The sequence below is a fragment of the Bos mutus genome, chromosome 5, assembly GCF_027580195.1.
Source record: "Bos mutus isolate GX-2022 chromosome 5, NWIPB_WYAK_1.1, whole genome shotgun sequence".
Taxonomy (NCBI): domain Eukaryota; kingdom Metazoa; phylum Chordata; class Mammalia; order Artiodactyla; family Bovidae; genus Bos; species Bos mutus.
The window spans coordinates 113,424,777-113,437,842 of record NC_091621.1 but is presented as its reverse complement, the minus strand read 5'-3'; the positions used below and the strand labels follow the sequence as shown (position 1 = coordinate 113,437,842).

The 13,066-nt window shown below is 52.3% G+C and overlaps 1 protein-coding gene and 1 non-coding gene across 4 annotated transcripts in view; one reads left to right on the top strand and one right to left on the bottom strand.

The window, feature by feature from the left end:
• Window positions 1–12,192, bottom strand: part of TSPAN9 (tetraspanin 9) — a 191,759-nt gene extending 179,567 nt beyond the window's left edge. The window contains exons 1-2 of one of the 3 annotated variants that reach the window (XM_070371751.1): window positions 12,124–12,192; window positions 4,399–4,467 (exon numbers count right to left, since the gene is read on the bottom strand). Coding sequence is in view for 1 of the 3 variants with exons in the window: in XM_070371750.1 (XP_070227851.1) it covers window positions 553–577 (25 nt within the window). In the remaining 2 variants the exon portion in view is untranslated. Of the gene's footprint in view, window positions 1–552; window positions 689–4,398; window positions 4,468–12,123 lie in introns of those variants that run through there. The other 2 variants (XM_070371750.1, XM_070371752.1) reach the window with 2 other exon arrangements.
• On the top strand, window positions 4,594–4,666 carry TRNAG-CCC (transfer RNA glycine (anticodon CCC)). The gene has a single exon. It is a non-coding gene; the product is annotated as a tRNA-Gly (tRNA).
• Window positions 12,193–13,066: the final 874 nt, after the last annotated feature.

Below are 13,066 nucleotides of genomic sequence, written 5' to 3'. Positions count from 1 at the left end.
ATACTCACATAGACACACACACGTATACACACTCACATACACATATATATACACATACATACTCACACACACGTATACACACTCACACACATACATATACACATACATACTCACACACACGTATACACACTCACACACGCATATAGACACACACACATATACACACAGACAAACACACACTCGTGCACACACACACATATACTTACACATAAACATATACTCGCACATACACATACACACACACATACACACACACACTCACTGACACATACTCACTGACACACACGCACAGCCACACCCGGTTCTACCCTTGCTCTTAGCACCCCCTGAGATCACACCCCTCCCCTGTCCACTGCTCTCAGAGGCCCGTTCCCACCCCAGGCCCTCTCCCCAGCTCTGAACCCAACCCCCTCTCCTCCCGGGGTTGCAGGGAGCACAAGCTCTGCTGGGACGGGCCACTGCCCGCCAGGGCTCCAGAAGGCTGGCCCGGGAGGAGTGGGACATTGTTCAGGTTTACAACGTTTACTCACTCTAATTTATTTTCTTTCTCACCTGTTGTTTTCCAGTCACAAGTCATGTCTGACTCTTTGCGACCCCATGGTCTACAGCACACCAGCCTTCCCTGTCCTTCACTGTCTTCTGGAGTCTGCTCAAATTCATGTCCATTGAGTCAGTGCATTTTCTGAATCTGCACAAAGATGCTATGACAGTTAGCAGTGGCCCTGCGCTGCCAAGGCCAAGGCCAGAAGCACATCAAGATCCTACCTGGGGGCTGAGGGACCCTCAGTCTTCCTGCAGTGACAGCCAGGCCTCCCCAACAAGTGGGGGGGTTCCAGGGACCGGCTGAGATGCCTGACTCTTCAGACCCCCTGGGCGGCTCTCCACCCCTATCCTTTCCTGCTTGCAGCACAGGTCAGATATTTTTACAAATGCTGACACTGGGTGTAGAGATGATTACAAGACTCTCAGCAAGCAAGTATTCAAAGTGCAATAAATGTCCATGTCCTGGAAGGGGAGTGGGGAGGGGGTGGGAAACTCAAACACACAGATAGTATTAAGCCAGACACTCAAAACTCATCTCTAGGACTTCCCTAGTGACTAAGCAGTAAAGAATCCTCCTGCCAACGCAGGAGACACTGGTTCAATCCCTGGTCTGGGAAGATCCCACATGCCTCGGAGCAACTAAGTTCACGTGTGAGTGCTAAGTTGCTTCAGTTGTGTCTGACTCTGCGACCCCATGAACTGGGGCCCACCAGGCTCCTCTGTCCAGGGACTCTCCAGGCAAGAATACTAGAGTGGGCTGGCATGCCCTCCTCCAGGGGATCTTCCCGACCCAGGGATGGAACCTGAGTCTCCCACGTCTTCTGCACTGGCAGGCAGGTTCTTTACCACTGGGAAGCCCAACTAAGTCCATGTACCACAACGATTGAGCCTATGCTCTAGAAATCCGGGATCTGCAACTGCTGAAGCCCACGTGCCTAGAGCCCATGCTCTGCAACAAGAAAAACCACCACAATGAAAAGCCTGTGCGTCGCAACTAGAGAGTAGCTCTCCCTCTTTCCACAATTAGAGAAAAGCCCTCACGCAGCAACGAAGACCCAGCACAGCCAATAAGTAAAAATTATTAAAAAAAAAAAAACCCTCATCTACACGTGGCTGCTGATCGGGGAGCGAAGCGCACGTGGTGATAGGTGAGCCCGCAGACTCGCAGCTCCTGGCTGCCTCTTCGAGAGCCCCGCCAGTGCCGCTGAGTTTGGGCTGCGGATCTGGTTTGAGAGGAGGGCAGGGGGAAGCCGGCCTCCACCTGGCAGATGTTCTCATTCCACCAGACTGGGGCTCTAAGAAGATGTTAGTCGCTCAGTCGTGTCCTACTCTTTGCAACCCCATAGACTGTAGCCCACCAGGCTCCTCTATCCATGGGATTCTCCAGGCAAGAATGCTTTAACAGGTTGCCATTTCCTCCTCCAGGGGATCTTCCTGACCCAGGGATCAAACCCACGTCTCTTTTGTCGCAGGCAGATTCTTTACATATGAGCCACCTGGGAAGCCAGGGGCTCTAATTGACGCTCAGACTATTCATGTGCTGGGCTGGAGCCCAGAGATGGGGCCTCTCACTCCTGAACTCATCAGGTTGGGGCAGGAAGCAGGTGAAATGAGAGTGGCTGCAAGAGGCGTCAGCGCAGGACAGAAGTCAAGCCGCTAGCTAACCAGCTGGGCAGCCGTCTCTGTGGACATCCTCGGCCCCCAGACCGGCTTCCATCTGGACTCAGAGCTCTGGTTCACTCATTAACCTCGTCCTTCCATCCTCCATCCACCTCAAGGCCAGAGACAGAAGGCATCTGAGCAATGGAGGGGAGGAGACGGGCCTGCCCCAGGTCACCTAACCAGGCAGAAGTAAACGACCATCCACCCAGAGCTGGTCACCACTCCAGAGGCTTTCAACCGCAGGAGAAGACCTAGCTAAATCAAAGCCTGAGAAAGCCTCAGGAGGGGATAAACTTCCTGTCCAGAAGGCCCTTTACTCAAACCACCCCCACTCTGCCTTCAGCACAGACCCACAGAAGGACAGCCATCTGGCTAGACGGCAAGTGATGCTCAGCTGTCCGGCTCCTCCCTCAAAGCTCCTCCCAGCATGCTGGGCCTGGCAGGGCCCCTCCGGGCAGGCCCCGTGGGATCTCTGTGATGGGGCAGGACAAGGCAGGACCGGCAATGACCCTCACCCACTTGTCCACAAGTCCCTCCATCCCCGCCACCGGATTTTCAGCAGACTGGCTTCCATCGGCCTGGCCTCATGCCGGCTGCCAGCCAGTCGTCCTGTAGGCGGTGCCCCAAATCCCAGGGCGGCAGACTGGAAGCACACCCCCTGTCCCCTGCCAGGCCCCAAGGGAGACTTAGAATGAGAGCCTACATCCTGGCTGCAGCAGACTGCAGACTCAAGGAGGGACGCAAGCAGATTCCCTGGCCTGATAGGAGGGGCCGAAGGTCAGCTGGGAAGGCAGGGGCGGCAGGTGTGTTGAGCTGCTGACCCCACCCCCAGCACTAAAGATGTGGTCTTAGGCAAGTCTCTGGCCTGCGCTCCACTTCAACGGCTGCCATTGCAAAATGGGAAATGCTAGCTACCCCACAGGACCCTCGTGAAAACTAAATGAGAGTAAAATTAAGATTCAATACTGCATTCATATTAAATTAGGTGTGTCTGTGTGTGTGTTAGTCACTCAGCCGTGTCGGACTCTTTGCGACCCCATGGACTGTAGCCAGGCTCCTCTGTCCATGGGATTTTCCAGGCAAGAATACTGGAATGGGTTGCCATTTCCTTCTCCAGGGGATCTTTCTGACCCTGGGATCGAACCCAGATCTTCTACATCAGATGCAGATTCTCTACCGTCTAAGGCACCAAGGAAACCTAAATTAGTTGTGGACATACTGACACTGTGGCAGATGATGACGATGACAAATATGAATACTGGCACCTGAGTATCATGTGAAAAGCAAAACAGGCCAGTAAGAGGCCCAAGGCTGCTCCTGGGGCTCCAAATAGCTGTGCTGGGATTAACAAAGAAGGGACTCTTGACAAGAAAATTTCCCAGCCACCACCCTTATCACCACACCACCCCCTCCACCTCGAAGCCAGGTTCTGCAAGGTAAGACATTCACAAACCACCCAGCAGGAGGAAGCTACAGGATAAAACACACATCAGGTAAAACATTAGAAGACCCAGGTCTGTAGGCAGCAGCGCTGGAAACTGAATCAGCACCATCCACAGCGGAAGCCTGGGTAGGCTGCTGCCCACCTCCAGCTCCGCAGGGGCCTCAACACACGGGTGCTGAGAAGAAAGAAGGTACCAGCAATATCCACCTGGAGCCTGCAGGAGCAGAGATGAGGACCCCCGGCGAGCATCCTGGCAGAGGGTGCCCACCCAGAGGGCTAGAGGCTTTCCTGCAGGGCCCAGTATAAAGGAACAGACACAGGTGGGACTGGCCAGATTCCCAGAGATTCCTTTCTGGCCGGCTGGCGGGAGGTCCTCCACCCTGGCTCCCAAGCCCACTGCCGGGAGGAGACAGGAAGCAGGAAGTTACAGGCCTCTCCTGTATCCCCCCAGGCTTCCTCCCTACCATCAGGGTGGTCAAGAAAGAAATTAAGAATATTGCCAGCCACCATTCAGAAACAGCGAGGAGGAGGGACTATCTCCCCTGGCCCCCAAAGCCCAATTTAAGGGGCTTATCAATTCAAAGTCAAGAGCTGGGGGGCAGAGAGACAGCTAGAAAATGTCAACATCCCAGGCCATCCTCAGTCCCCACCCCACAGTGAAAGAGCAAGAGAGACTCTGGCTTTAAACAGTTTATAACACTCAAACCTTCAGAGGCCCCACCACACAGTGAACCCAGACCGGCACTGACCTGTTTTTTCCTTGAATTTCCTGCGAACACCTTGACGGCTGACAGATCAGAGACGATCCCAGGATATTTCTGCAGGAAAACACACAAAACACTAGGTCATTATCTGCTATGAAGGCACTCCAGGGTGAAATCTGTCCAGCAACGGCCATTCTTTGGTCTGCAGTCTCCCCCATCAAGAACCCATTCATTAGGACTTCCCTGGTGGTCCAGTGGCTAAGACTCTGCGCTCCCAATGCAGGGGACGCAGGTTCAATCCCTGGTCAGGGAACTAGATCCCACAAGCCGCAACTAAGAGCCTCCCAGGCGCAGCCAAATAAAATATTTAAAGAAAAAAAAACAAAACCTCATTCATTCAACAGCTGGAGAAGGCCAGAAGGGCAACTGGGTTTTGGCTGCTGTGTCAGTCCACTCAGCTGGTGCGTGCTAAGCCGCTTCAGTCGTGTCCGGCTCTCTGCGACCCCTTGGATTGTAGCCTGCCAGGCTCCTCTGTCCATGGAATTTTCCAGGCAGGAATACTGGAGTGGATTACCATGCCCTCCTCCAGGGGATCTTCCCGACCCAGGGATCAAACCTGCATCTCTTCCGTCTACCTGAACTGGCAGGCAGATTTTTTACCACTAGCACCATCTGGAAAGCACTCAGCGGGCGGTGGGTGCTAAAGACTCAGCAGGAAAGCCATCCAAGATGGCTTAGTGATGTCTGCTAGGGGCCCTTCTAACAGTAAGAGTATCTGTGCCAGGTATTTGCCATCCCTGGGGTAGACCCTTGGCATCCAAGGATTTAATGTTTGGAATTCTGACCACTCACAGTGAGACAAAGTTTCGAATATCTGAAAGTGTGTAACTTGACTGAGACAGGAGACAGACCCTCTGAGGCCACTTTGTTGCAGCCATCTCTGCCACATCCAAAGCTACGTTTTTCATGTAATTTTATGTATTTATTTATTTATTTCTGGCTGTGCCGGGTCTTTGTTGCTGTGCGGGCTCTTCTCTAGTTGCAGGGAGCAGGGGCTACTCTCACTGCGGTGAATGGGCTTCTCATTGCTGTGGCTTCTCTTGTGGAGCACGGGCTCGAGGGCACACGGGTTTCAGTCGTGGTTCTCAGGCACTAAAGTCCTAGAATACAAAGTCGTGCTGCACAGGCTTACTTGCTCCGAGGCATGTGGGATCTTTCCAGACCAGGGATTGAACCCACGTCTCTGGCACGGGCAGGTAACTTCTACACCACTGAGCCACCAGTGAAAGCCCCAAAGTTACTTTCGAGGAGCGATAAAAACTTGGTGGAAAATGGCCATCAGGTGAGAGATTAAACCGCTGCAGAAGTTGAAAGTGTGGTTAATTTGGGATGCGAAGATATATACAGGAAACATTTGGCCCTTCGCGGAAACATGACTCCGGAGAAAGCCAGGCTCATGCACAAATGGTGCTGCAGATGCAAACTTGGGATTCTAGAAGGTACACGGTTCCCCCAACACAATCTATTCATTGGCCCGACTGAGCTGTTCAAAGCCCCAGCACTTTCTCAGCGCTGTTCCTCAGGCTCACCCTTCCTTCTTTCTGTCGAAACGAAAGCGGTCCTTCAGTGCTCACGTCAAACACCGCCTGGTACATGATTCCTCTAGAATCAGGGTGATCAACTCCACCCCATTTGAATCCATATTCTACTCTCATAGGCTGTTCACCTCATATTTTGAACTGTCATTTTTCAGAAGATCTTTCTTAACCCTTTAATGCATGAAGACAAGGACCTTTACCATTTTCATTTTTGTATCAGTTCAGTCCATTCGCTCAGTCATGTCAGACTCTTTGCAACCCCACGAACCGCAGCACACCAGGCTTCCCTGTCCACCACCAATTCAGAGCTTGCTCAAACTCATGTCCATCAAGTCAGTGATGCCATCCAACCATTTCATCCTCTGTCATCCCCCTCTCCTGCCTTCAGTCTTTCCCAGCATCAGGATCTTTTCTAATGAGCCAGTTCTTCGCATCAGGTGGCCAAAGTATTGGAGCTTCAGCTTCAGCATCAGTCCTTTCAATGAATATTCAGGACTGATTTCCTTTAGGATTGATTAGTTGGATCTCTTCGCAGTCTAGGGGACTCTCAAGAGTCTTCTCCAACACCACAGTTTGAAAGCATCAATTCTTTGGCGCTCAGCCTTCTTTATGGTTCAACTGATGCTAAAGCTGAAGCTCAATATTTTGGCCACGTGATATGAAGAGCCAAATCATTGGAAAAGACCATGATGTTGGAAAAGACTGAAGGAAAAAGGAGAGGATGGTGACAGAGGATTAGATGATTAGATAGCATCTAATCATGTTCAACTCTCACATCCATGCATGACTACTGGAAAAAGCATAGCTTTGACTATCGGGACCTTTGTTGGCAAAGTAATGTCTCTGCTTTTTAATATGCTGTCTAGGTTTGTCCTAGCTGTTCTTCCAAGGAGCGAGCATCTTTTAATTTCATGGCTGCAGTCACCATTACAAGTGATTTTGGAGCCCAAGAAAATAAAGTCTGTCACTGTTTCTGTTGTTTCCCTATCTATTTGCCATGAAGTGATGGGACCAGATGCCATGATCTTCGTTTTCTGAATGTTGAGTGTTAAGCCAGATTTTTCACTCTCTTCTTTCACTTTCATCAAAAGACTCTTTAGTTCCTCTTCGCTTTCTGCCATAAGGGTGGTGTCATCTGCATATCTGAGGTTACTGATATTTCTCCCAGCAATCTTGATTATAGCTTGTGCTTCATCCAGCTCGGCATTTAATGTGATGTATTCTGCATATAAGTTATATATAAGCAGGGTGACAATATACAGCCTTAACATACTCCTTTCTCAATTTGGAAACAGTCTGTTGTTCCATGCCCAGTTCTAACTGTTGCTTCCTGATGTGCATACAGATTTCTCAGAAGGCAGGTAAAGGTGGTCTGGTATTCCCATCTAAGAATTTTCCACAGTTTGTTGTGAGTCACACAGTCAAAGGCTTTGGCATAGTCAATGAAGAAGAAGTAGATGTTTTTCTGGAATTCCCTTGCCTTTTTTATGACCCAAGGGATGTTGGCAATTTGATCTCTGGTTCCTCTGCCTTTTCTAAATCCAGCTTAAACATCTGGAAGTTCTCGGTTCACATACTATTGAAGCCTAGCTTGGAGAATTTTGAGCATTACTTTGCTAGCATGTGACATGAGTCCAATTGTGTGGTAGTTTGAGCATTCTTTGGCATTGCCTTTCTTTGGGATTGGAATGAAAACTGACCTTTTCCAGTCCTGTGGCCACTGCTGAGTTTTCCAAATTTGCTGGCATATTGGGTGCAGCACTTTCACAGCATCATCTTTTAGGATTTGAAATAGCTCAGCTGGAATTCCATCACCTCCACTAGCTTTATTCATAGTGATGCTTCCTAAGGCCCACTTGACTTCACACTCCAGGATGTCTGGCTCTAGGTGGAGTGATCACAACATCACAGTTATCTGGGTCATTAAGATCTTTTTTGTATAGTTCTTCTGTGTATTCTTACCATCTCGTCTTAATCTCTTCTGCTTCTGTTAGATCCATACCATTTCTGCCCTTTTTTTTTCTGTCCTTATATGCAGTGCCCATCTTTGCATGAAATATTCCCTTGGTATCTCTAATTTTTTGAAGAGATCTCTAGTCTTTCCCATTCTATTGTTTTGTATCATCAGATGTAGATCAGCACAAACTCTTTTTTAACATTAAGAAAGCTTTATTTATTATTTATTTTGGCTGCACAGGGTCTCTGTTGCAATGCAGGTTCTCAATGCGGTGCGTGGACTTAGTTGCTGTATACGAACTCTTACTTGCAGTATGTGGGATCTTAGTTCCACGACCAGGGGTCAGACCCAGGCCCCTGCATTGGGAGTGCAGAGTCTTATCCACTGGACCACCAAGGAAGTCCCAGCACAGACTCTTGTACTAAGACACACATTAAAGAATCACCCCCAAGCAGTGTGGCAAAGCCAGGAGAGATGAAGACATAAAATGCCAAAAGGTTCTTTGGGGATGGCTCTGTGAAGGAGCTCAGACATGAGTAGGATCCTAAAGAGTGGAAGGAAGGAAAGGGGAGGCACAGTTCAGGAAGGTGGAACAGTCTGACTAAGAGACAAAGAAGGAATGAGCCAGGCATGCTGGGAGATGAGTCTGGCTGTCACCAGGGATCCCTGGGGGAAGACAGTGGAAGATGAAGCTGGACAGGCAGGGCAGGTTGGGAAGGAAGGATGTGTGTGTGCGTGCTCTGTCGTTTCAGTCATGTCCAAGTCTTTGCAACTGTTTGGACTGTAACCCACCAATCTCCTCTGTCCATGGGATTTTCCAGGCAAGGATACTGGAGCCATGCCCTCCTCCAGGATCTTCCCGACCCAGGGATCGAACCCATGTCTCTTGCATTAGCGAGCGGGTTCTTTACCCACGGAGCCATCTGGGAAGCCCAGGAAGGATATGCAGTGCCAGCTAAGGCACCTGGATTAGATCCACACCCTCTTAGTCCGTGGGGTGCCCACCACAGCAGGCCTGGGCCTTGACAGTAGAAGAAGTCCTCTCCTCCTCTGTGAGTCTAGCTCCTCAGCTAGGTTATAAATAACAGGCACCACTTAACTGCACACCTGCTGTGTCTGAGGCCCTAAGCTACATGCTTCACATACACGCTCTCACTGCGCCTTCCAACAGCCCTGAGAGCTGGTATTGTTATCCTCCTTTTGTAAGCAGCAAGGGAAAGCTCAAAGAGGTGAAGGCACTTGCCCAGGCCTCACCTGCTCACTCATTTACTGAACAGATCGGCTGGTGCTGGGGCTTCCCAGGTGGCTCAACGGTAAAGAATCTGCCTGCCAATGCAGGAGACTCAGGAGACACAGGTTCAATACCTGGGTGGGGAAGATCCCGTGGAGGAGGACACTGCAACCCACTCCAGCATTCTTGCCTGGAAAATCCCACGGACAGAGGAGCCTGGCAGGCTATGGTCCACGGGGTCACAAAGAGTCGAACACAACTGAGCGGCTGGCCGGTGCTGAAGTTATATTCACAGGGATGAGGACTGGCACTCTAGCCAGCTACCTACTTGCCTTATTCATTCCTCAAGGGCAACATTTATTAAGGACATAGTAGGAGCCTAATAAACCACACTGAGTAGGGTGGAGGTAGCCAGGGGCTGAGGGGATGGGCTACAGTTTAATGGGTGTACAGTTTCAGTTTTGCAGCAAAAAAATTCTGGAGATCTGTTGCAGGACCATGTGAATATACTTCCTGCAACTGAACTGTACATTTAAAAATGGTTATGATGGTCGTTTTTATGCATTTCTTTTACCACAATTAAAAATAGAAAATAAACAAAGAACACATTAACTCACTGACTGGCTGCTGATAGCATCTTACACTGTTAGATACCCAAGGATGGAAGAGACCCTAAACACATTTTAACCCATAATCATCCAAAACAGAGGACTGGGGACTTCCCTGGAGATCCAGTGGTTAGGACTTTGAGCGTCCAATGCAAGGGGCACAGGTTCGATTCCTGGTCAGGGAACTGCCAGAAGCTCTGGGGCATGACCAAATTCCAAACACAAAGAGAGGCCTGGAGAGGGGCGGTAACTTGCCCAGGGTTGCACAATTAGGCGATGTTGGGACGAAGGTAGGAGCCCAGGTCTTCTAGGTTCAACAGTGAAGAGTGACAGAGGCAGCTGACAGAGCAGAAAACACAGCCTAAGGGGTCAGAAGCCACGGGTTCAAGTTCTGCTTCTCCCACTTATGAGTTCGGTGACCTCAGGGAAGTCATTTATTCTCTCTGAGCCTCATTTTCCTAAACTATAAGGGGGCAATTTAAAACGACATATGCTTGGGGACTTCTCTGGTGCTCCAACGGCTAGGACTCCATACTCCAGGAGGCCTAGGTTCGATCCCTGCTCAGGGAACTAGATTCCCATGATGCAGCTAAAGAGCCTGCACGCCACAATGAAGATCGAAGACTCTGAGTGCTGCAGCGAAGATCCAAAGCAATCAAAGAAATAAAAAATTTTATTTCAAAAAATTTTTAAATTATGTAAAAAAATAAAAATGTGTTCATCAATTTAAAGATTAAAATATGACTTGCTGCTGTTGTCTAGTCACTAAGTCATGTCCTATGCTTTGCAATCCCATGGACCCCTCTGTCCATGGGATTTTCCAGGCAGGAATACTGGAGTGGGTTGCCATTTCCTTCGCCAGGAGATGCTCCCAACCCAGGGATCGAACCCACGTCTCCTGCATTGCAGGCAGATTCTTTACCGCTGAGCCACCAGGGAAGCCCATAAAATATGATTTAATCAGATCAAAAAAAATCCCCTCTCCATTCTGGTTCACTCTCAGCTGTTCCTGGCCTTGCACACAGCAGGTCTTCAACAAGCGATTGTAGAACTGAATCACCATTCAAGTTTATCCACCCCAACCCTCCTCTCTCGCTCACCCCTTCAACCCACAGCTCAGTTGCATGGGCCCTGCCAGGATCCGGCAGAGGGTAGGAAGCCAGAGTGAACGGTCTGCCTCCCTGGCTGCATTCCTTAGCTAAATATAAATGATTTGTCCAGGCCATTGTTTGAAATTGTCCATAATATGTCTCCTCCCCTTCCCATTACTTACAATGACAAATTGACTGCACATCTTTATAGCAGAACATACATACAAAACATTCTCTGTGGTTATTTTTAGTAAAGAGAGGGAAGCTGGCTGATATGCAGGGATCAGAGCCTGAGTCCTCAGTATTCTCCACTAGTCCAGGAAAGCTTCCTGGAGGAGGAAATACCTGAGTCACCCCAGGGAAGGGGACAGCTGCCTGTCAGAAGGGCACCATCACATAAAGAGTTTGGTTCTCTGCAGTCTTATCCATGTTTGGGGTATGGGGAGGAAAGGTCTACCCAGCCCAGGGGGACCCCATACTAACCTAATGCTTCAAACCTCCCCAGACACTAGCAGCATTGGGGAAAGAGAGAAGGGACAGTATCTTTTCCAAAGACAGGAGATCCAAGACTCCAGCTCTGAAATACACGGCTACAAACACTGCTCTTGGTAAGGAGCCAGATTCTTGTTTGGACTTTTTAATTTCTTTATAACCACAGAAAGTTTTTTAAAGTCCCAAACTTGGATGCACAGATGGGCTACATCCCAGACCTCAGGGCCTGCCAAAGCCCTGTCACTGATTGCCGACCTGCCAGCGGTGGCCCAAGGGGTGGTCGGGGAGTTTCGGGGCTGCAGGCGGTACCCAGCCCTGACCGAGCTCCCGGCCCTCCCTGGGGGCGCTGAAGGGACCTCCCCGCGCTGGCCCGCTGGGTCCCACAGTCAGAACCCCTTGACAGCTCCGGAGCTCCGCCTTCCTGCTGCATCCTACAGACCCCCATCCCTCCGCCTAGGGTTCCGCCGGCCACTCCCGCACCCCGTTCCCGGAAGGTCCTCTTCCGAGCCTTTCCCCGTGAAGACCCCTCCTCGCCCCGTTACCGGGCCCCGCACACGTCGTCCCCTTCAGGCGGCTTGCCGCCCCCTCACAGGGAGCAGATCCCACCCCGCCCTCAGCTGGCCCACTACCGCCCCCGACACCCCTTCCAGGGGCGCCCTGGGCCGCTCGCCCCTCCGCGGACCGGGTCGGGGGCTTGCCGGCCCGCCCCCCGCCAACCCGGACCTGTAACCCTGCTCGTTCCTGAGCCCCCGGCCCGCGGCCCGCCGCCCTGTCTGCCCCGGGCAGCACTCACCGAGCTCCCAGGAATGTGGGGTCCTGCTCGATCGGGCTCGCGCGCCGCAGCCACTGCCGCCGCCAGCGGAAACAGGGGGCGGGGCCTGCCCTGGACTGCGAGGCCTCGGGGCGGGGCCTGCCGAGGGGGTGAGGCGGGGCCTGCCCTGGTATGGCGAGGGCGCGGGGCGGGGCGCGGGCGCGGGGCGGGGCCTGCCTTGGAACGGCGAGGGCGCGGGGCGAGGCGAAGCCGGGAGCGGGGCGGGGCCTGCCCGGGAATGGCGAAGCCACGGGGAGGGGCGGGGCCGGCCTAGGGGCGGGGCTGGACAAGGGGGCGGGGCGAGGCGGGGCCGGCTGGAGAACTACAAGGCCGAGGGGGCCCGATCCCCGCGCAAAGGGTGGGGGAAGGGACGGAAGCGGGGACCTGGAGCGGACACTGCGGGTGGGGCGGCGGCTGGGGAAGGGGTGCGCGAGGCTGAGGGCGGGGTCTGGGGCCGGGGACCTCCAGCAACCCCGGCCAGATCCCCAGCGTTGGAGCTGGAGGGACCCAGCCGGACAGTGCCGGGCTCGGACTCCCCGAGCCAGGCATCCCGGGCCTGGCCCAGGCTTGGCTGCCCTCCGGGAGACTTCCTCCCTCCCCGCCGCCTGAATTCTTGGATCGGCCGCTCCTCCGGGGCAGTGGTACGACCTCTGCCCCTGCCCCATGCATGGGCCAGGGTGTAGGGGGAGATGAAGGCCTGAAGGTTCACGCCCCTGTGCCCGGTCTGGTCCCAACCAGGGTCGCAGCCTTGCGTCTGGAGCAGGGCCCTGTGCCCCCGCCGCCACACCTAGGCAGGAGACCACATGCTGGAAGAGCTGCTTTCTCCCCAAGAGTCATGGCCTCTTAAGTGTTGGTAAAGGGCACCATGCGCCCTGAGGACCTGACCAGCAGCTGGACAAACTCAGGTTACACATCTCCACCCCAG